Source organism: Oncorhynchus nerka, unplaced genomic scaffold (assembly GCF_034236695.1).
Source record: "Oncorhynchus nerka isolate Pitt River unplaced genomic scaffold, Oner_Uvic_2.0 unplaced_scaffold_1916, whole genome shotgun sequence".
In the NCBI taxonomy this organism is placed as follows: Eukaryota; Metazoa; Chordata; class Actinopteri; order Salmoniformes; family Salmonidae; genus Oncorhynchus; species Oncorhynchus nerka.
Genome location: NW_027039408.1, coordinates 10978 through 36061, shown reverse-complemented (window position 1 = coordinate 36061; position 25084 = coordinate 10978). Strand labels below are relative to the sequence as shown.

At 42.7% G+C, this 25084-nt stretch overlaps 1 protein-coding gene and 1 pseudogene across 1 annotated transcript; both read right to left on the bottom strand.

Moving 5' to 3' along the window:
• Nucleotides 1-2180: 2180 nt before the first annotated feature.
• Nucleotides 2181-4307, bottom strand: LOC135567630 (trace amine-associated receptor 13c-like). Its single transcript, XM_065014921.1, has one exon. The coding sequence runs from the start codon at nucleotides 3367-3369 to the stop codon at nucleotides 2404-2406; it is 966 nt and encodes a 321-aa protein (XP_064870993.1). The 5' UTR covers nucleotides 3370-4307; the 3' UTR covers nucleotides 2181-2403.
• Nucleotides 4308-13624: 9317 nt separating this feature from the next.
• On the bottom strand, nucleotides 13625-14764 carry LOC135567628 (trace amine-associated receptor 13c-like; annotated as a pseudogene).
• Between the last annotated feature and the right edge of the window lie 10320 nt (nucleotides 14765-25084).

The following is a 25084-nucleotide window of genomic DNA, read 5'->3' as shown; positions in this document are numbered from 1 at the left end:
TGTGCTTGATAGGCCCAGCCAGAGCCCGGACTAGAACCTGATCGAACATCTGTGGAGAGACCTGAAAATATCTGTGCAGCGACGCTCCCCATCCAACCTGACAGAGCTTGAGAGGATCTGCAGAGAAGAATGGGGAAAAACTCCCCAAATACAGGTGTGCCGAGCTTGGAGCGTTATCGCTGGTAAAGATGCTTCAACAAGGTACAGAGTAAAGAGTCTGAAAACTAAGTGCTCTCCAGAGGGTGGTGCGGACTGCCCAACTCACCACCGGGGGCACATTGCCTGCCCTCCAGGACACCTACAGTACCCAATGTCACAGGAAGGCCAAAAAGATCATCAAGGACATCAACCACCAGAGCCACGGCCTGTTCACCCCGCTACCATCCAGAAGGCGAGGTCAGTACAGGTGCATCAAAGCTGGGACTGAGAGACTGAAAAACAGTTTCTATCTCAAAGCCATCAGACTGATACCCACCACCAGCCGACTACCACCCAGTTACTCAACCCTGCATCTTAGAGGATGCTTCCCTATGTACAAAAACATGGAATCCCTGGTCACTTTAATAATGTTAACACACTGCTTTACTCATCTCATATGTATATACTGTATTCAACTGTATTTGTTGTCAGTACCACTCAGACATTGCTTTGTCAAATATTTATATATTTCCAAATGTCATTCTTTTACTTTTAGATTTGTGTGTATTGTTGTGAATTGTTAAGGTACTGTTGGAGCTAGGAAGAAAAGCATTTCACTACACCTGCAATAACATCTGCTAAATATGTGTATGTGACCAATAAAATGTGATTTTGATTTGATTTTGTAGTGTATTAAAGGTAATAACCCTTTAAACGTAATGTTCAGTTAAGATATGTATTTAGATATTGGTTCCCTTACCCTGTAAGCAGTCTATGAACTGCTCTTAGTCTGTGTCACTCTGACATTGCTCATCCATATATTCATATATTCTTAATTCCAGTCCTTCACTTTAAGGTTTGTGTTTAAGGTATTTTTTGTGAAATTGTTATATATTACTTGTTAGATATTGCTGCACTATGAGATGTTCAAGCATTTCACTACACCCATAGTAACATCTGCTGAACACGTGTATGTGATCAATACAGTTTGATTTGATCTGATTTCTAATGAGTGACTGCAATCCACACTTTGGTTTTGGTGGTCACTGTCAACAAACAAGAATGTCATCATTTTCAGACAAACACATTACTTCCTTCAGCACACTACTACAACAGTGTGACTGTTTTGGAATAAAATGTTTCCTTTAACATCCTCTGTGTTGTGTGCTTATTGTTTAACCATTGATATGTTCCAGGTCAATTTGAGATCTTAAGGAGCATCAGGTACTGCTGGAATATCTACCAATACAATGTCCATCTTTATGTGATAAATTACACTGCTCACTGCTCAAAACATTTATAAAGTAGTAAGAAAGTATGAAGAGTCCTCCCTTTAGATTAGGGACTGCAAAACTACTTTACTAATGATTAGTAAATGGTTTATAAAGATATGTATTAAAATTTTTATGAAAGATCTGTGGAATAGTATAAAAGTTGTTATAAATGTGTGAAAATTACAAAGTGTTAATATAAAGTGTTACCAATCTCTATATCAATTCAGACTCCACAGCATCTGAGAGAGCTGTTCTGGTGTGACCCTTGACCTGGCAGCAGTGATGTCGTGAGAGTAGTGGTAGTGAGAGTAGTGGTACTGTTCTTACCCAGTATGTTGAAGTTCAAGTGTCTGCTGTGGTCTCCTGCGTTTAATCATTAATGCATATAGTAGTTATTTACACATGTGAGAATACCTAGCTGACTAACATTTAACACATGTGGGAGTAATTTTTAATAAATGGTGAGAAAACTGTAAATTCCTAAAAATTGTTTATTACTGAACATTATAAAGTCTTACACATAATTGCATATTCTCGCATTTTACCCTCAACTACTTACACAATACACTATTGAGATGGACTTGGACATTATCTGATATTGTGCAATATTGAACAATTCAACTTCAGTACACTTGTTAAAGGCATTGTGTCCCAATTTAGCCACTAGATGGTGATGTTAAACAAGATATAGAATGACTCATAACCTCATCAGAATATACTTTTAGGAGACAAACACAGGCTTTGGTATTTCAAATATACAACCCAAAATGACTACAATGTCTTTTATTTAAAAAAAAAGCTTATGCCTTCTCCAAGTCATTCCAATTCAATCCAGCCAAATCATTCTTTATCAACACCAGACGTACCTATGATGAAAACACTGAGATAAGTCACGTCAGTGTATTGTTACATGAAAGAAGCAATTACAACAATTGTATTACATAACTATGGCAAATCTATGTTAGTCAAATGTTGGAATAAAAGGTAGGAACTATGAACGCCTTAACTTCCGAGTTAAAATAAGTTTAGCTGTCACTTTGAACCAAGGATAAAAGAAAGCATAAATTATTGGATTAATTAAGGAATTAACAAGTGGCAGAAAGCTGATGATAAAGGTTAAAACATTTTCACTTAAAAAATATACAAAAAGGAAAGGAAATAGAGAGGGAATCCAACAAATGAGATAGTTGAAAACAACAATAGAAACAGTTTTTGTTGCTTTTCTCTCAGACTTATTTGCCTGTACAGTTTTAACACCAGACACACTGACAGCCTCTTTTGAAAATACCTTTCTGGCCTGTGATCTGGCCACCACAAAGATTTTCAAATAAAGTGTTATAATAATAGAGCACGGGACAACCATTGTAATTACAAGGTCAATTATGTTATTGACCCAGGTTTTTCCTTCAACAATAAAACATTCCTTCAAACACCTACTGGGTGTCTGTACATTTACAAAGTTTTTTATAATGACAGCATCATATATGATACAACACCACCAGGTAATGGAAATAAAACACATCATTCTTCTTATTGTTATTCTAGAGTGGTACAATAAGGGATCACACACAGCAACATAGCGGTCAATAGATATAAGGACCAAATTACCCAGAGATAAGGAAGTACATAAAAAAGAGATGTAGAATTGAAACGCACAGAAATATTCCCCAAAACCCCAGCATGGTTCCATTATTGCTACAGTCACTACTGGTATCACAATCAGTCCAACCAGGAGATCTGACACAGCCAGAGAGAAGATGAGCAGGTTGGTTGGAGTGTGGAGCTGCTTGAAGTGAGAGATGGAGATGATCACCAGTACGTTCAAAAATACTGTAACTGCTGAAATCAATGAGAAGAAGATGTACAGTGTTATGTAGATAGATGTCGATAGCAAAGCCTTTCTGCAAGAAGAGTTTCCGTCTTGAAAACAGTATTGAACATCTTCATGTTTCTCCATATGTAATTCAATTCAAAATGCTGAGGTCCTGCTTGGTCCTGTGTGTGACCCTGTCAGGTCCGCCTTCTGAGAAACTCTGAGCTCTGCCTCTCTATTTATCCCTGAGTTACAGACAGAAACTCCCCTCCCCAGAGTCTCTCTGCACACACACAAACACACACACTCTCACACGTGAGCACAGAAATGAAAAAACGGTTAGATAAACAAATCATTTGTGAAAGCATGATGTAATGTATGACAGGATTTGATGTTGCTGTGCCCACCTAGCCTGTCCTTCAACCTTACTGATAGTCAGAGATTAGATTGTTTTCACATATTTCATTTGTTGGGTTCCACGGGTAGGCCGTCATTGTCCATAATAATTTGTTCTTAACTGACTTGCCTAGTTGAATAAAGGTTCAATAAAACATTTCAAAATAAATGAGAGAAAAGGTACATTTTCTCAATTAAGCATTAAAATGGGGAAAATATAATATGGATGTTTTGGTCACTCAAAGGCTATTTTAATGGGAAATAGGATAACTGTGCAGACTAACTGGTTTGGGTTTTGTCAGTGCTTAGTTTGGAACATAATCCACAGCCTCAGGAGACACGACGGCACATCACATGTCAGTCTGTAGGAAAGTTGACAGTAGGGAAGTTGATGAAATGGCATAAAGATCTGTTGTAACGGCCAAGTTTATTACCTGGTCAATGTGGTATTTGTTTCCTGACACAAGAACAAGCCAGTGGATCAGAATATATCATGCAGTATCAGAAAGTGCTGTCTGTCTAGACAGAAAAAGACAGTAAATTAAATGACGTTGTTACTGCGTTTTGTCTTTGTAGCGCAGTATGGGGTATGCACTAGAGCACATGCAGTCAAAATGAATAGTGGCATTACATATGAACATTCCATAGACGTTTAGAAATGTCCATCTGAACTGAATTAGGAACCACACTTCCTCAAGTTGAGGGAGACTGTGTCTCAGTTACATCATGGGGACAAATATTGTTTGTCAGACATCAGAAGAACCATACTGTAATCTGACCCAATCACCCCTTGATGTTGTTTTCCTTTTCTGGTGTGTTGTTTTCTCTGATTTAAACAAAAACAAATTATCATGACACAAGGTGAGACCCAGATGCAGACACAGGAGGCAGATGGTTCATTAATTAACCAGTTGTAAGGCATTTACATTTTTATAAATGTAAACCATTTACTAATTAAATATTTTTGCAGTCCCTAATCTTAAGCCAGAGCTATTTGTATTTTTGAAATTATGAATCAATGACCGGTGTAATTTCTCACAATAAGAAGAGATTTAAGGTGTCAAAATGGACTAGAATATATCAATGGTTGTAACATATACGCCTGGAGTCAGGATGCACGTGCAGAAGGTAAGTTTAATGATGAGAAAAAGCAGATAAACAAAACAGGAGAAGCGTACTGAACGTGAACAAAACCAATACTGCCTGATGACTGAGTCTACATGAAGCGAGAGTTACAAGGGTGGTGAGGATGTCCAGGTGTGCACAATGTGGGTTGCCAGGACCGGTGGTCAGTAGACCGGTGGTCAGTAGACCGATGACTTTGAGCATCGTAGGCGTGACAGTACCGCTTTGGATTGAGTTAATCAACAGTCGATCTCTCACCCCCATGGGGACGTAGATGCGCTTTGGAGGGCAGGTGGAAGGAGCGGGTTCCCTCTCCAGAGCCTGTCGGAACCACGTCTACGTCCCAAAACACGGGGCCAACAATACAGGAGGACAGGTTGATGGGCTGGAGGACACTCACAGGACCCTCCACCGACAAGGAAACGCTGGTCCTCCGACATCCTGGGCCTTGGCAGTGATTCTCATCCTCGACCAGGAGATGGTGGGGTTATGATGTTGGAGCCACGGGAAGCCTAGGATGACTTTGTGTACTGGTGCGGTAATGGTGAGGAAGGGAATGCTTTCCTGGGGCATGGGTCCCACTGTGATGTGCATAACCGTGCCGGATCCCAATGGTTGTTTATCCAAGGCTTGGACAGGAAAAGGAGAGGATAGCGGGTATGAAGTTAAGTTCAGGGAGGAGGCGAGGGCCTGGTCAATGAAGTTCTCTAAGGCACTGGAGTCCACTAGAGCTGTAGAGACAACACTTGAGGGACAGTCAGCCAGTGAAATGGGAACCAGAAAGGGTTTGGTGGAAAACGATGATAATGGAATACTCACTCAGTGATCTGGGCACCATTCTGGAGTTGGAAAACTCCCTCACCTCCATCTCTGCCCTTTGGAGGACCACTCTGAACAGAGCCATGAACCCCTCAAACGAACCCAGCTCCTCCTCTCCTCTCTCCCAGATGGTCGTAGCCCATTCCAACGACCGTCCGGTCAGCAGGGAAATGACCGTAGCAACCTTGGAACACTCGGTGGTAGGGGCTCCCGTATGATAGGTGAAATAGAGGGAGCCCCGGAGTAAAAGTCCTCTAAAATGTGCGTCTTCTCCCTTCGGACGATGATAACACAATGAACTGAGTGAGCGGGTGCAGTGTCGAGATGCGATGCACATTCTTTATGGTTGGTAATGGAAGGGCTATGGTTGGTGAGGTATACCTTAGGTAGGCTGAGCTGCAAAACTAACTTAATGGAAACTGAAGGGACTGTGAGGGGAAGTTAGGTAGAGAGGAGCAGGACAGCTTTTTTTTTACAGATGCCCCAATATTTCTTATGGAAATATTAACATCCACAAAAAGGCCTCGAACCTAAATGGCAAAGTCTCTAATGGGGGCCACATTATTTAAAGTCTCTGAAAAGCCACAAGCCTCATCGGGAAGCTAATTGTTAGCGTGCCAAATCCTACCCTGCAGAAAAGGCATGGCTTTGGTGCTGCCCCACGAGGGAGGTACAGAGATACACAGAGACAGTCCTGGGGCCTCCCCATGGAAGGCCACGCGGGTGAGGGAGGGCCCTCTAACTCTGCTGGTGCAGGGTAGCTGGGCCCCATCCTTAGAAGCTGTGTGCAACGCCGAAGGCTGGCCACGGCTGAAGCAGGTGGTTCTTCTACTGCGGTGGAGAATTGTGGCATGCCAGACACAACCGTTGTTGGTAGCTCACTGGCTGCGGCTGAGGTTGGTGAATCCTTCACCACTGCTGAAAACACTGAAATGCATGGTAGAGCATGTTGGGAACCATAGGGATCATTAGAGATCTGGAGGCATTGGGCAGCTGGGCCCCAGAGAAAAGGTCAGGTGGTGTCCCACGTGGGAAGGGCTGAGGGTCCTCCAAGGCAGGAGATGGGAGGCCCGCCAGAACTAGAGACAGCAGGTCCCAAGGGTCAGGGAATGGTGGTTACCCCAGATCAGGGAGCTGAGGGCCAAGCAGGGCAGGGCACTTTGAACCCACTACTAAATCTGAGGACTGCAAGCCAGAAATAGTGGGAAGCTGCAAACCTAGCCAAGCAGGGAACATATAGCCTAGCGCTAGTATAGGCAACTGGTTGCAGGCTGAGGGCTGTGAACTGTCTAACTGCACATCTAGAGGAGCAGATAACTCTGGGTCTACTGGGGCGAGATACCCAGGACCTAGAACTAGGGCAGGTGGTTTGGCCTGTAGCACTGAGGAAGCTGACTGCTTGCCGACTAAGGCTGGGGGCTGCTGACCAACTGAGGAAGATGCTGCAAACGTAGTGGGGCAGAGAACCTATAGCCTGGCGCAGAAGTAGACTGAGGGCCGACTAGAGCTGGAGACAGTGAGAACGACTCTGAATCTGACAGGGAAAATGACTCTGAACTTGACAGGGAGAACCATGCTAGACCTGCAACGTAGAACGACTCTGAAACTGACAGAGAACGAATCTGAACCTTTCATAGAGAATGACTCTAAATCTGACACGGATAATGACTCTGAACCAGAATGGGAGAACGACTCTGAACTTGACAGGGAGAACGACTCTGGACCTGACAGGGAGAACGTCTCTGAACCAGACAGGGAGAACGACTCTGGACCTGACAGGGAGGCAGCAGACTTTGTGAAAATTAATATTTGTGTCATATTCAAAACTTTTGGCCATGACTGTACACTTGATGAAGACATTGTGTCACGATTGAGCCACTATAGGGAGATGTTAAACAACATATATTACGACCCATGATGTCCTCGGAATGTACTTTTAGAATACTTGCTATTTATCATTGAATAACACGGAACAACCACAAATGTATGCCTTCCTATGCCTTCTCAAAGTAATTCAAATCCAATCCATCCAAATCATTCTGTATCAACACAACATGTATCTATGATGACAACACTGAGATAAGTAATGTCTCGTATTGTTACATGAAAGAAGCAATTACAACAATTGTATAACATAACTATGTCAATCCTATGTTTGTGAAACTAGAGAATAAAATTATAGGAAGTTCAGAGTTAAAATAGGATTAGCTGTCATTTATTGAGGAATTAACAAGTGGCAGAAAACATATGAAAAGTGAGAAATTGTCAATTGCTGTTGTTCTGGGATTGGTTTGCACTTTTCGCACCAAAGAACGTTCATCTCTAGGAGACAGAACGCATCTCCTTCCTGAGCTGTATGACGGCTACGTAGTCCCATGGTGTTTATACTTGCATACTATTGTTTGTACAGATGAACATGGTACCTTCAGGCGTTTGGAAATTGCTCCTAGTCTGGATGAACCAGACTTGTGGAGGTCCAAAAAAAATTCAGAGGTATTGGCCGATTACTTTAGATTTTCCCATGATGTCAAGCAAAGAGGAACTGAGTTTGAAGGTAGGCCTTGAAATACATCCACAGGTACACCTCAAATTGCTTCAGGCTAATTGACATCATTTGAAGCTTCTAAAGCAATGACATAATTTTCTGGAATTTTCCAAGCTGTTTAAAGGCACAGTCAACTTAGTGTATGCACACTTCTGACCTACTGGAATTGTGATACAGTGAATTATAAGTGAAATAAACTGTCTGTAAACAATTGTTGGAATAACTTCTTGTATCATGCAAAAATAGATGTCCAAACCAACCTGCCAAAACTTGTTATGGCTGCTGTCCCTGTACAGGGATCAACATCAGGGGAAATTTCAGAGTGACAACTAATTGTACTCGATAAAACTCAAACTTTCATTAAAACACACATGCAGGGTACTCAATTAAAGCTACACTCGTTGTGAATCTAGCCAACATGTCAGATTTTTTAAATGCTTTTCGGTGAAAGCATGAGAAGCTATTATCTGATAGCATGCAACCCCCCGAAATACCTGAAGGGGACGTAAACAAAAGAATTAGCGTAGCCGGCGCTACACAAAACGCAGAAATAAAATATAAAACATTCATTACCTTTGACGAGCTTCTTTGTTGGCACTCCTATATGTCCCATAAACATCACAATTGGGTCTTTTTTTCGATTAAATCCATCCATGTATACCCAAAATGTCCATTTATGAAGCCCGTCTGATCCAGGAAAAAACAGCTTTCCAAAACGCAACGTCATTTTTTTAAATTAAAAAAGTTGCCTATAAACTTTGACAAAACACTTCAAACTACTTTTGTAATCCAACTTTAGGTATTAGTAAACGTTAATAATCGATCAAATTGATCACGGGGCGATCTGTATTCAATAGCAGCAGGTCTTGAAATAATGGTCAATATTCTCTCTTTCATAACTTCCTCCGGTGTACCCGATGACAGGAAGTGCCTATTCTTCATTTCACCAAGGATTAACTTCAACCCAATTGCCAAGACTGGCGACATCGTGTGGAAGCTGTAGGAGTTGTAAACTGGGCGCTATCTATTTTCCTTTGCCATAGACAATACAGACAACTGGCGGAGGGATATTTTTTATTTTTTGTTTGTTTTGCCTGCTACACACGTTCTGTTATAGTCACATACATGATTTAACCAGTTTTACTTCAGAGTGTTTTCTATCCACACATACTAATCATATGCATATACTATATTCCTGGCATGAGTAGCAGGACGTTGAAATTTTGCGTGATTTTTAACAAAAAGCTGAAAAAATTCTCACGCTCTTTAAGAGGACATTTGTGGAGTGGTTGAAAACCGAGTTTTAATGACTCCAACCTATGAGTATGTTAACTTCTGACTTCAACTGTATATAAAACACAGTGCTGTAACCCAAACAAAGAGTGAGGTGTAAATCTCTAATAAATACACGGGACAAGACCAGTAATAGCAATACACAAGACTAGACCCGTAATAACAAGTGCACACTGACACGGTAACATGCAAGCCGATACAACAGAGCAACAGAAATTGAATAATAATTGACAAGGACAATGTGGAACAGAGGGCAAATATTTACACCTACTTATCAAGGGGAATGGGAACCAGGTGTGTGTAATGAGACAAGACAGTCCGGGGTTGGTGGTAATGATCCATTTCAGTGAAGCCTAGAAAGCTTGTGATGTAGACCTCCAGAGCTGGTGAACGGAATGAGCAGCTGTACCGGTGGAGAGCCAGAACTAGGTCGCCAGGCGAGAAAACAGGCGCCTCACTGCGATGGCGGTCGGTCTGTTCCTTGTGCCGACATACGGCCCGCTGGAGATGAGTGTGTGCAGCGTTCCAGATCTCCTCAGCATGTCAAAACCACTCTAGAGCCCACCTGGCCTGTCTCGGGTTTAGCCTCTTCGCTGCCCTGATGTACTCCAGGTTGCGGTGGTCCGTCCACACCAGGAAAGGGTGTTTGGACCCCTCAAACCAGTACCTTCAGAGCCTTCGAAATCATTTCAAAAAACGATTGAGGTAGCTATGAAATCTAACTCAACATTTAACTACTACAAATTTAATTTAATTACAACAAATAGAGTTTAACTTACTCGTTCTTTGCTGTCCAGTGGTACCACTAGTAGGCATTTGATTTACAACTCATCACGTGGCTTACTGTACTACAGAAGCAATGCTAACCAAACATTCAGTGTGCAGGGTATGTACACTGAATTAAAGGTTAACTACACAAAAAAACGAACAATTCTCAGATTTATACCAGAACTGAAAAGTAATCCCTGATGTGGTTAAAGCATTGTTGTGAACACAGATATTACAATGTAGTTGTTTGTCTATAAATACATAAACATGTGTTTAAAAACAGGGGAAATCAGAAAAAAGTTAAATATATCTGAAACCTGAAAAACTCAACCGAGAAAACGGAATTAGGGGAGAAAAAACAGAATTAGGCAATAAAACTGAACGTTTGTGTCTCCCTGCTGCACAGGATTTTGGAGAAAGTTGAGGTCGAGTCCCAATATTGTCTATGCCCCCAAGAGGGAAAGTGGTTGGGTCATCCTAGAAATGTTTTAGAGTAATATAATTTAGACAATTTAGCAGATGCTTTTATCCAAAGTCACTTAAAGTTACTCGTGCAAATAATTTTTACGTATGGGTGGTCCCGGCAATCGAACCATCTATCCTGGCATTGCAATGCTCTACTGAAATGCATGACAATGTTATAAATGCTTTGTGATGCCTCAATGTAATATGATTCATAAATCCTTTATTAAGCATTGCTTATGCCACCCTTTATAAAGCACAGGCTTATGTCATATTTTACTTAGTGGGTTATGTCACATTTTACATTAATGCTCATGTCACATAGTTAAAAGCCACATGTACGTGAAAACATGTTTTTAGGCATTTTTGCAAATGTATTGCAAATTAAATACAGAAATATGTAATTTACATAAGGGTCCCATTTTCAGTTTTTTCATTTGAGTTGACGTTATAGAATGTCAGCTTTTATTTGAATGTATTTTCATACATACAGTGAACCCTTTATAGAGGATGACATGTGGTTATAGATGATTTGTGAGACATTAATGTAGTGTTTATAAAGGCTTTATGAAGTATTTTTTTAAACATTTATAATTTGCTTGTGATATAAAATAGGACCCTTATGTAAATGAGATATTTCTGTATTTAATGTGCTTTCACATTGTTTTCACTTTGTCATTATGAGGTGTTGCATGTAGATGATGAGAAAAAAAAAGTGTTTTCATACATTTTGAATTCAGGCTGTAACACGATAACATGAGGAATAAGTGAAGTGTTATGAATATTTTCTGAATACTCTGTATTCAGGGAGTTTCCTGTAATGAAAGGCTTTGGTATTATTCAGACAGATGGTCTCTTCTCAGTTTGTCAGAGACACACTTTTCACCTAACACATAAAGTTCAGATATAAATTATAGTAAAGAAAAAAAGAATAGTAAAGAAAATAGTAGAATAGTCTTCACTTTAGATTAGGGGAAAAACAACTTTACTAATGAGTATTAAATGTTAAAAATACATTTATTAAACATCTTTGGAATGATCTTATGAATCATATACTATAAAAGTAGTTTATAATTATGTGAATTACCAGTTAACTAAAATAAATATTGGATTAATGACAAATTAATAAACAATTTACGAATCAAATATAAATGATTTAGTGTGATACCCACTCTCTATATTCCTTCAGAGTAAACAGCATCTGAGAGAGCTGCTCTGGTGTGACCCCTGACCTGACAGTAGTGATGTAGTGAGAGTAGTGGTACTGTTCATACACCAGTATGTTGAGGTTGAAGTGTCTGCTGTGGTCTCCTGCACTATTGTGCTGAATAATTCATGTGTAACTGTAGTAGTTCTTTATAAATGTGAGAATACCTAGATGAATAACATTACACAAAATGGGGCGTAGTATTAAAAAGTGAGCAGAATGTAAATGCCTTACAATGTGTGCCCAGTGGGTGTAAAACTCTGGAGTAAAACGTTTTATTAAACTTTGCTTTAGATATTGCTGCACTGTCGGAACTAGGTGCATAAACATTTCGTAACACTCGCAATAACATCGAATAAACACGTGTTTTTGACCAATAACATTTTATTTGATTTCTACTGAGTGACTGAAATCAGTCACTGCCAACAAGAATTCTGTCATTTTCAGACAAACACGTTACTTTCTTCAGCACACTACTACTAATAAAATGTTCAATATATAAATGAAATGTGATTTGATTTCTAATGAGTGACTGCAACCCACACTTTGGTTTTGGTGGTCACTGCCAACAAACAAGAATGTTATCATTTTCAGACAAACACATTACTTCCTTCAGCACACTACTACAACAGTGTGACTGTTTTGGAATAAAATGTTCAATATATTTCCTTTAACATCCTCTGTGTTGTTTGCTTATTGTTTAACCATTGATTTGTTCCAGGTCCTTTTGAGAACTTAAGGAGCATCCGGGACTGCTGGGATGTCTACCAATAGCATGTCCATCTTTTTGTGATGAATTACACTGGTCCCTGTTCAAAACATTTATAAATGATTAGAAAGTACGAATAGTCTTCACTTTAGATTAGGGACTGCAATGCAACACGACTTGCAGAGAGTCCAAAACTCTCACGACTTACTAATGACTATTAAATGGTTCATAGACATTTATTAAACATCTTATGAAAATACATGATTATACATTATGAAATGGTTTGTGTGTTACCCAATCTCCATATTCATTCACACTAAACAGCTTCTGAGAGAGCTGCTCTGGTGTGACCCCTGACCTTTCAGCAGTGAAGTAGTGAGAGTTTTGGAAGTGTTAATACCCAGCATGTTGAGGTTGAAGTGTCTGCTACAGTCTCCTGGGCCGTTGTGTTGAATAATTAATATATATACTGTAGAAGTTATTTATAAATGTGAGAATACCAAGATAAGTAACATTTTACAAAAGTGGCCTAAATATTAAATGGTGAGCAAACTCTAAATGCCTTACAAACTGTAAATGCCTTACAAATGGTTCATTACTGAATGTTATTATAAAGTGTTACACATAATTGCATTTTCAAATATTTTAAAATCAACTACTTATACAATACACCACTGAGATAGACTTGGAGGTTAACTGAAGCAGTATTGTACATTTCAACTTAACAACACAGGATGAAGACGTGTCACAATTGAGCCACTAGAGGGAGATGTTAAACAACATATAGAATGACTCATGTTGTCCTGGGAATGTACTTTTAGAATACTTACATACTATGTATCATTAAATAACAAGGAACAACCACAGCCTTAGGTGTTTGTAGTATACAATCCACAATGACTACAATGTATTTTATAAAACAAGCTTATGTCTTTATCCCTCCTCCAAGTCATTCCATTCCAATTCAGACAAATCATTCTGTATCAACACCACATGTATCTATGATGACAACACTGAGATAAGTAATGTCAGTGTATTGTTTCATGAAAAAATAATTACAACAATTGTATTACAAAACTATATCAAACATATGTTGGCCTACCGAGGGAATACAATTATAGGAACTATGAACACCTTCATTTCAGATTTAAAATACGTTTAGCTGTCACTTTGAACCATGGATAAAAGAAAGCATAAATTATTGGATTAATTAAGGAATTAACAAGTGGCAGAAAACTGATGAAATATGCTAAGAAATTTTCAAATAAAATAGAAAAAAAGAGAAAACAAATAGAGATGGAATCCAACAAATGAAATAGTTGACAACAACAATAGCTAGAGTTTTTGCTGCTTTTCTCTCAGACTTACTTGCATGTACAGTTTTAACACCAGACACACTGGCAGCCTCTTTTGAAAATACCTTTCTGGCCTGTGATCTGGCCACCACAAAGATTTTCAAATAAAGTGTTATAATAATAGAGCACGGGACAACCGTTGTACTTACAAGGTCAATGATATTAACCCAGGTTATCCCTTCAACAATAAAACATTCTGTCAAGCACCTACTCAGTACCTGTACATTTACAACTCTTTTTATAATAACAGCATCGTATATGATACAACAACACCAGGTAATGGATATACAACAGATAGTTCTTGTTGTTGTTATTTTAGAGTGATACGATAAGGGATCACACACAGCAACATAGCGGTCAATAGATATCAAGACCAAACTGCCCAGAGATAAAGAAGTACATAAAAAAGCCATATATAAATGAAACACACAGAAATATTCCCCAAATCCCCAGCATGATTCCATTATTGCTACAGTCGTTACTGGTATCACAATCAGTCCCACCAGGAGATCTGACACAGCCAGAGAGAGGATGAGCAGGTTGGTTGGAGTGTGGAGCTGCTTGAAGTGAGAGATGGAGATGATCACCAGTACGTTCAAAAATACTGTAACTGCTGAAATCAATGAGAAGAAGATGTACAGTGTTATGTAGATAGATGTCGATAGCGAAGCCTTTCTGGAAGAATAATTTCCGTCTTGAAAACCGTTTATAACATCTTCATGTTTCTCCATTTGTAATAAAAGTTAAAAATGCTGAGGTCCTGCTCCTGCTTGGTCCTGTGTGCGACCCTGTCAGGTCCGTCTTCTGACAAACTCTGAACTCTGCCTCTCTATTTATCCCTGAGTTACTGACAGAAACTCCCCTCCTCCGGAGTCTCTTTGCACACACACGCACGCACACACACACACACACACACACACGAAAAAAACGGTTAGATTAACATATCATGCATGAAAACATGATGTAATGTGTGACAGGATTGGATGTTGTTGTGCCCACCAAGCCTGTCCTTAAGTCTTACTGATAGTCAGAGATGATAGAAAAGGTACATTTCCTCAACTGAGCATTTTAATATGGAAAATATAGTATTGGTGATGTTTTGGTCACTCAAAGGCTATTTTACATGGGAAATAGGATAACTATTTGAAGTTAACTTAGATAGAACTTTAGATAACTAAAGTTGACAGTATGGAAGATGATGAAATGGCATAAGTTTACGCTGCCCTTTGATCTGTTGTACTGGCCAGGTGTACTATCTGATTAACGTGGTATTTAGTTTACTGACACAAGAGCAAGCCAGTTGATCAGAAAATATCATGGGGAATCAGAAATTGCTATCTGTCTAGACATAAAAATACTTTGAAGTCAGATTTTGCAGTAAATTAAATTACGTTGTTACTGGGTTTTGTCTTTGTAGAGCAGTATGGGGTATGTACTAGAGCACATGCAGTCAAAATGAATAGTGGCATTACATATGAACATTCCATAGACGTTTAGAAATGTCCATCTGAACTGAATTAGGAACCACACTTCTTCAAGTTGAGGGAGACTTTGTCTCAGTTACATCATGGGTACAAATACTTTTTGTCAGACATCAGACCAACCACACTGTGGGCGGACTACAATAGCATCGAATAGTCCCCGAGATATGCAACTGTTCAGGGAAGTCAGGAACCAATACACGCGTGTCAGCTTTTTTCAAGCTAGCCTTTGCATCGCTACTATGGCCTATTTATTACCTATCTCCTCATGCCTTTTGCACACACCGTGTATAGACTTTCTTTGACTTGTTTATTGTGTTATTGGCTTGTTTATTGTGTTATTGGCTTGTTTATTGTGTTATTGACTTGTTTATTGTGTTATTGACTTGTTTATTGTGTTATTGACTTGTTTATTGCTTATTCCATGTTATTCCATGTGTAACTCTGTGTTGTTGTCTGTGTCACACTGCTTTGCTTTATCTTGGCCAGGTCGCAGTTGTAAATTAGAACTTATTCTCAACTAGCCTACCTGGTTAAATAAAGGTGTTCTCAACTAGCCTACCTGGTTAAATAAAGGTGTTCTCAACTAGCCTACCTGGTTAAATAAAGGTGAAATAAAACCCAATCATCCCTTGATGTTGTTTTCCTTTTCTGGTGTGTTGTTTTCTCTGATTTAAAACAACAAAATAATAAATGTAATTTCCATTTCATTTAGTTGAATCAATCATCTCAAAAGCACTTATTAAAGAACCAAGTCACAATGAATTGACAGCTGTTTGGGAATAATTCACTATTAGCCATTTAATCAAGTTAGTCCTCCTCAACAGCTTCAACCGTAGCCCCCAGACCCTGGGCACAAGGACCATCTATAATACGATTCTAATTACTGTGTTGTAACAGTAAACATACCTTCCACAAAATCCTGTGATTGTGAATGTCACCTACGGGGCATTAATATGTATGACCTAATTCAGTAACACTTTATAACACTTTATAATAATCAGTAATAAAACATTTGTAAGGCATTTACATTTTGCTCACCATTTACTAATCATTACTCCCACGTGTTAAATATTAGTAAACTAGCTATTCTCACATGTATAAACAACTTTTAAATAATGTATTAATGATTAATTGGATCTTTTTATATGTAAACCATTTACTAATCATTTGTATTAAGCAATTTGTTTTTGCTTATCTAAAGTCAGAGCTATTTGTACTTTTAAAATAATTCATCAATGTGCAGTGACCTGTGTAATTTCTCACAGTAAGTAGACATTTAAGGTGTCGAAATGGACTAGAACATATGAATGGTTGTAACGTATATGCTTGGAGTCAGGAAGAACGTGCAGAAGGTAGGTTTAATGATGAGATAAAGCAGATAAACAAAACAGGAGAAGCGTACTGAACATGAACAAAACCAGTACTGCCTGATGACTGAGGCTACAAGAAGGGAGAGTAATCAGGGTGGTGTAATAATGGGGAGCAGGTGTGCGCAATGTGGGTTGCCAGGACCTGTGGTTAGTAGACCGACGACGCTGAGTGGAGGGATGGAGCAGGTATAACACTACACTACCCCGGTGAGCGGCTCTAGCCACAGAATGACGCCGGCCAGGAGTACCGCCCACAATGGCGTGGAGGGGGGTGGAAATATCGGATGATGTTGGTGTCCAGGATGTCTGCCACCCAGGACCCAGGAGCACTCCTCAGTACCGTACCGCTCCCAGTCCACCTGGTGCTGGAGCTGACCCTCACAACATCAGGATTCCAGGAGGGACCTAACAGGCGCAGGTCCACTCGATGTCCAGAGGAGGTGGAGGGGTGTCGCAGGGGACGACATCAGTCAGGGGACCAGAAACCACTGGCCAAAGGAGGAAAACATGAAAGGATGGTGAGATCTGATAGTTGACACTCCGGAGGACTTTGAAGTGCCCCCCAAACCAGGGCCTCAGCTTCCGGCAGTGTGTGAGGTTCCTGGTGGAGAGCCAGACGCGATCACCAGGACGGTACACTGCGGTGGAGATCTGACTAATCCTTCTGAAGGCGGACATCGCCCTGGAGCATCACAGTGCCCTGGAGCCTCACGTGTGTGCTATTCCACACCTCCTCTGCCTGTCGGAACCAGACGTCCACTGCAGGCCACGGTCTGGCTTGGAGACTCACTGGAAGGGAGTTAGCCAGGTGGAGGAGTGACAAAGTGAGTTCTGGGCGTATTTCACCAAGGTAAGAAACTGGGCCCACTCCTCATGCCAGTCCTGGCAGTGACTCCTTAAGAACCTCCCCAGCTCTTGGTTGGTCCTCTCCTCCGCCAATATCTGACCCCATGGGGACGTAGATGCACTCTGGGGGGGGCAGGATTGGTTTCCCTCTCCAGAGCCTGGTGGATGTCCATATCTACGTCCCTAAACACTGGGCCAACAATAAGGGACACTCACAGGACCCTCCAACAACAAGGAACCACAGGATGCGAAAAAGCAGTGTTGTTTTCCTTTTCTGGTGTGTTGTGGTCCACAGGCGGTGATTCTCATTTACAAACAGGAAATGTTGGGGTTATGAAGTTGGAGTCATGGGAGGCCGAGGATCACTTTGTGTACAGGTGCGATGATGAGGAAGGGAAGGCCTTCCTGGTGCCTGGGTTCCACAGTGAGGGTGAGTGGTGCTGTGATATGTGAAACTGTGCCGGATCCCAATGTTGGAGTATCCAGGGCTTGGAAAGGAAAAGGGGAGGAGAGCGGGTATGAAGTTAAGTTCATGGAGGAGACGACGGACTGGTCGATCAATCAATCATATGTATTTATAAAGCCCTTTTTACATCACAAAGTGCTATACAGAAACCCAGCCTAAAACCCCAAACAACAATCAACGCAGATGTAGAAGCACGGTGGCTAGGAAAAACTCTCTAGAATGGCAGGAACCTAGGAAGAAACCCAGAGAGGAACCAGGCTCTGAGGGGTTGCCAGTCCTCTTCTAGCTGTGCCGGGTGAAGATTATAACAGTACATGGCCAAGATGTTCAAAGTCATAGATGACTAGCATGGTCATCTTCATAATAAACTTCTTCATAATGAAGTTCCCCGCAGCACCAGTGTCCACTAGAGCGGTAAAGACAACACCTGTGGGACAGCCAGTCAGTCAAATGGGAACCAGAAAGGGTTTGGTGGAAAACGATGATAATGGAATACTCACGCCTACCCTGGGAGATGGAAGGTCACAGGGCCGCCCCTCTGCTCTAGTTGACCCCGGGGTGGGACGCACCGGACACCACTGAAGCTGGCGCACCTCCTGGCCGCAATAGGGACAGGGCACCAGCTGTCTCCGGCGACGCCTCTCTGCCACAGAGAGTGTGTGCCCCCTTCCTTCATGGGTTCAGGGTCTGCCTCAGACAGCCAAAGGAGGTAGGCGAGTGATGAGGTGGATACCAGCGCTCCCAAAGAAGGTTATCCAGACGGATGGCTATCGGAATGAGAGCATCCAAGGATATGTTGTCATCCCGACATGCCAACACCGTCTGGACCTCTTCATGCAGTCCACTGGGAATAGAGTGCGGAGCGACGGCTCATTCCATCCTCTGGAGGCTGCCACAATCCGAAAGATGAGGGTCTAATCTGCAGTGATCTGGGCACCATTCTGGAGTTGGAAAACTCCCTCACCTCCATCTCTGCCCTTTGGAGGACCACCCTGAACAGAGCCATGAACCTCTCAAATGAACCCAGCTCCTCCTCTCCTCTCTCCCAGATGGTCGTAGCCCATTCAAACGACCGTCCGGTCAGCAGGGAAATGACCGGACGGAACACTGGTGGTAGGGGCTCCCGTATGATAGGTGAAATAGAGGGAGCCCCGGAGTAGGAAGCCACGGCATTTCGATGTAGTGCCGTCATACTTCTCTGGAAGGGACAGTCGGGCTTCGCTGACCTGGGTGGATGGCTGGGGGACTGGCTCACTGCGATGACCCGTGGTAGGAGGCCATACGTTAGAGGATTGGAGAACCTTGCTGGTGGTGTCGAGGCGGTGGAGACCGCGGAGGACCTCCTTCACAGCCGTACCCAGTAGAGCCAGCTGGTGGTGTCGATGCAGTGGAGAACGCGGAGGACCTCCTTCATGGCCGTACCCAGTAGAGCCAGCTGGTGGTGTCGAGGCACTGGAGAACGCAGAGGACCTCCTTCAAGGTCGTACCCAGTACTGCCAGCTGGTGGTGTTGGTGGAGTAGATCACCCTGTTCCTTGAACATGTGGAAGATGCTGTTATCTTCTACTGCTTACATATTTTCTGAGGCAGTATTATGTAACGTATCTGCTTGGAGTCAGGAAGCAGGTCGAGAAGGTAAGTTTAATGATGAGAAAAAGCAGATAAACAAAACAGGAGAAGCGTACTGAACATGAACAAAACCAATACTGCCTGATAACTGAGGCCCCTGATTGCTATATAAAGTAGTCAGGGTGGTGATTAAGTCCAGGTGTGCGTAATGATGGGGAGCAGGTGTGTGCAATGATGGTTGCCAGGTGTGTTTAATGTGGGTTTCCAGGCCCGGTGAGTAGTAGACCAGCGATGCCGATCACGGAGGGAGCAGGAGTAGGCATGACAAGGGTAAAAGAATAATAATATAATAATAATAATACGCACACAATACAGGATGTTTAAGGAAACATATCTAACATTTAATTCTCAAACACAAACCTGAGTACGCCCTCCTGATCTCTTGCTGCTCGTGACATAGGTACTCATATTCCCTCATCAGCTCCCAACTGGTGAGGGTGTGGTCACTCCCTGACCACTGAGGAGGCCTGGAGCAGGGCTGGTGGTCTCTTAGATGAGAGAGGTGTGTAGGCAACTCATTTCAGTGTTCCTCAAGGTTCCGTTTTAGGACCACTATTGTTTTCACTATATATTTTAACTCTTGGGGATGTCATTCGAAAACATAATGTTAACTTTCCAATGCTATGCAGATGACACACAGCTGTACATTTCAATGAAACATGGTGAAGCCCCAAAATTGCCCTCGCTAGAAGCATGTGTTTCAGACATAAGGAAGTGGATGGCTGCAAATGTTCTACTTTTAAACTCGGACAAAACAGAGATGCTTGTTCTAGGTCCCAAGAAACAAAGAGATCTTTTGTTGAATCTGACAATTAATCGTAATGGTTGTACAGTCGTCTCAAATAAAACTGTGAAGGACCTCGTCGTTACTCTGGACCCACAAATCTGAAGGGGTGAATGAGAATATGTACATATAAATATATATGTGAGCGATAAGCATAAGCAACATGCAATAGATGGTATAAAATGCAGTACGTACATATGATATGAGTAATGTAAGATATGTAAACATTATTAAAGTGGAATTATTTCAACTGGTATTGTTTAAAGTGACAAGTGATCCATTTATAAAAGTGGCCAGTGATTAGGTCTCAATGTAGGCAGCAGCCTCTCTGAGTTAGTGAATGCTGTTTAGCAGTCTGATGGCCTTGAGATAATAGCTGTTTTTCAGTCTCTCGGTCCTAGCTCTGATGAGCCTGCTCTGACCTCGACTTCTGTATGGTAGTGGTGTGAACAGGCAGTGGCTTTGGGTGGTTGTTTTCCTTGATGAACTTTTTGGCCTTCCTGTTACATCGGGTGCTTTAGGTGTCATGGAGGGCAGGTAGTTTGCCCCCGGTGATGCATTGTGCAGACCTCACTACCCTCTGCAGAGTCTTACGGTTGTGTGCGGAGCAGTTGCCATACCAGTTGCCATGTGATACGTTCCCGTTTTAAACAAGATATTTTGTCACGAAAAGATGCTCGACTATTCATATAATTGACGGCTTTGGGAAGAAAAGACTCTGACGTTTCCAAAACTGCAAAGATATTGTCTGTGAGTGCCACAGAACTAATGCTACAAGCGAAACCAAGATGAAATTTCATACAGGAAATGCCCCAGATTTTGAATGCGCTGTGTTCCAATGTCTCCTTATATGGCTGTGAATGCGCCAGGAATGAGCCTACACTTTCTGTCGTTTCCCAAGGAGTCTGCAGCATTGCGACGTATTTACATTACATTTACATTTAAGTCATTTAGCAGACGCTCTTATCCAGAGCGACTTACAAATTGGTGCGTTCACCTTATGACATCCAGTGGAACGGCCACTTTACAATAGTGCATCTAAATCTTTGTATTTGTAGGCATATCATTGGAAGATTGACCATAAGAGACTACATTTACCAGGTGTTCGCTTGGTGTCCTCTGTAAAAACTATTGCACAATCTCCAGCTGCGTGCACTTTTCCATTTGGTTCAGAGGAGAAAGGCAACTGCCACGAAGGATTTATTATCGAATAGATATTTGAAACACACCTTAAGGATTGATTCTAAACAACGTTTGCCATGTTTCTGTCGATATTATGGGGCTCAATTTGGAAAAAAGTTTGCCGTTGTAATGACTGAATTTTCATTTTTTTTCTTAGCCAAACGTGATGAACAAAATGGAGCGATTTCTCCTACACAAATAATATTTTTGGAAAAACTGAACATTTGCTATCTAACTGATAGTCTCCTCATTGAAAACATCCGAAATTCTTCAAAGGTAAATGATTTTATTTGAATGCTTTTCTTGTTTTTGTGAAAATGTTGCCTGCTGAATGCTAGGCTTAATGCTATGCTAGCTATCAATACTCTTACACAAATGCTTGTGTAGCTATGGTTGAAAAGCATATTTTGAAAATCTGAGATGACAGTGTTGTTAACAAAAGGCTAAGCTTGTGAGCCAATATATTTATTTCATTTCATTTGCGACTTTCATGAATAGTTGCGTTATGCTAATGAGCTTGAGGCTATGATTACACTCCCGGATATGGGATTGCTCCACGCTAGAGGTTAACAGCATACTACTTTCAAACTTTGCTTTGTTTGGCTGGGCTTTCTAAAGGTAGTAATTCTTTAAATGAAATGTTCAGCAAGGTTTGCATTTAGATATTGGTTTCCTTACCCAATATGTCCGTTCCTAATTAAATGTCAACTCCCTGTACCTGCTTCTATTCTCCAGCGTCATTCCTTACAGAATGCAGCATCCAACACACAAAGCATCAGGGAGTACTGGCGTTCCGGTTGGTGCTGACATTGGTCCTGGGTTGATGGAACCGGGGGTGCCTAAACAGCTTGTCGGGCTTCCACGCCCTAGCTGGCTCGAGAGGTTTCCTTGCCCCCGTTGGCTCAGAGTGCCCATCCCACGTCGGGTATCAGCCGGATCGTCAGCTCTTGTTCACCCAGCCGGCCCAGGAGTTTTCTTGTTTTGTTGGTGATGTCGGGCTTTAATTCCACCGCCGATGGAACCAGGGGTGCCTAAGCCAGCTCTTTGGGCTTCCACGTCCTAGCTGGCTCGAGAGGTTTCCTTGCCTAGGTTGGCTCGGCAGATTCCCATCCCATGTCTTGCTCCGTCAGATCATTGGGCTTCTACTCCGCAGCAGGATTGACAGGCGTTCATGCCTCAGCCGGATCATCAGGCTTCTATGACTCAGCCGGTTCGCCAGGCACGTATACACCTGCCGGTTTATGGGGAGTTTAACCCCAGCCGGCTTGTCCAGCACCCATGTCTCGCCCAGGTGGGACGCCGGGTAGGGGCACTGTCATGCCTGCTCCCGCTCTTTCCCCCTGGCGCTCGAGGACGCGAGGCTGCCCTGCATTACGCACTCCTGCCACCATCATTTATGCACACCTGCCTTCCCTCGTCACGCGCTTCAGCAATACTGGACTCACATGGACTCACTCTATCACCTGTTTTTATTACCTCCCCTATATTTGTCAGTTCCCCAGCTCTGTTCCGCGCTGCTGCATTGTTTGTCATCTGTCTTTGTGTTTCCCAGTTCTGACGCTGTTCCTGTCCTGTTGCATGTCCGTTCCTAATTAAATGTCAACTCTGCTTCTATACTCCAGCTCCATTACTTACATCCTAGATCACTTGGAAATGTGCGTCTGGACAATGCACGCTCAAAATTCAGATATTCGTATATTTTTCGACAGTAAAAAGTCCTTTAAAATGTGCGTCTTCTCCCTTCGGACGATGATAACACAATGAACTGAGTGGGCGGGTGCAGTGTCGAGATGCGATGCACATTTACATCATTACATTTAAGTCATTTAGCAGACGCTCTTATCCAGAGCGACTTACAAATTGGTGCTTTCACCTTATGACATCCAGTGGAACAGCCACTTTACAATAGTGCATCTAGGTCTTTTAAGGGGGGTGAGAAGGATTACTTTATCCTATCCTAGGTATTCCTTAAAGAGGTGGGGTTTCAGGTGTCTCCGGAAGGTGGTGATTGACTCCGCTGTCCTGGCGTCGTGAGGGAGTTTGTTCCACCATTGGGGGGCCAGAGCAGCGAACAGTTTTGACTGGGCTGAGCGGGAGCTGTACTTCCTCAGTGGTAGGGAGGCGAGCAGGCCAGAGGTGGATGAACGCAGTGCCCTTGTTTGGGTGTAGGGCCTGATCAGAGCCTGGAGGTACTGAGGTGCCGTTCCCCTCACAGCTCCGTAGGCAAGCACCATGGTCTTGTAGCGGATGCGAGCTTCAACTGGAAGCCAGTGGAGAGAGCGGAGGAGCGGGGTGACGTGAGAGAACTTGGGAAGGTTGAACACCAGACGGGCTGCGGCGTTCTGGATGAGTTGTAGGGGTTTAATGGCACAGGCAGGGAGCCCAGCCAACAGCGAGTTGCAGTAATCCAGACGGGAGATGACAAGTGCCTGGATTAGGACCTGCGCCGCTTCCTGTGTGAGGCAGGGTCGTACTCTGCGGATGTTGTAGAGCATGAACCTACAGGAACGGGCCACCGCCTTGATGTTATTTGAGAACGACAGGGTGTTGTCCAGGATCACGCCAAGGTTCTTAGCGCTCTGGGACGAGGACACAATGGAGTTGTCAACCGTGATGGCGAGATCATGGAACGGGCAGTCCTTCCCGGGAGGAAGAGCAGCTCCGTCTTGCCGAGGTTCAGCTTGAGGTGATGATCCGTCATCCACACTGATATGTCTGCCAGACATGCAGAGATGCGATTCGCCACCTGGTCGTCAGAAGGGGGAAAGGAGAAGATTAATTGTGTGTCATCTGCATAGCAATGATAGGAGAGACCATGTGAGGTTATGACAGAGCCAAGTTACTTGGTGTATAGCGAGAATAGGAGAGGGCCTAGAACAGAGCCCTGGGGGACACCAGTGGTGAGAGCACGTGGTGAGGAGACGGATTCTCGCCACGCCACCTGGTAGGAGCGACCTGTCAGGTAGGACGCAATCCAAGCGTGGGCCGCGCCGGAGATGCCCAACTCGGAGAGGGTGGAGAGGAGGATCTGATGGTTCACAGTATCGAAGGCAGCCGATAGGTTTAGAAGGATGAGAGCAGAGGAGAGAGAGTTAGCTTTAGCAGTGCGGAGCGCCTCCGTGATACAGAGAAGAGCAGTCTCAGTTGAATGACTAGTCTTGAAACCTGACTGATTTGGATCAAGAAGGTCATTCTGAGAGAGATAGCGGGAGAGCTGGCCAAGGACGGCACGTTCAAGAGTTTTGGAGAGAAAAGAAAGAAGGGATACTGGTCTGTAGTTGTTGACATCGGAGGGATCGAGTGTAGGTTTTTTCAGAAGGGGTGCAACTCTCGCTCTCTTGAAGACGGGAGGGACGTAGCCAGCGGTCAGGGATGAGTTGATGAGCGAGGTGAGGTAAGGGAGAAGGTCACCGGAGATGG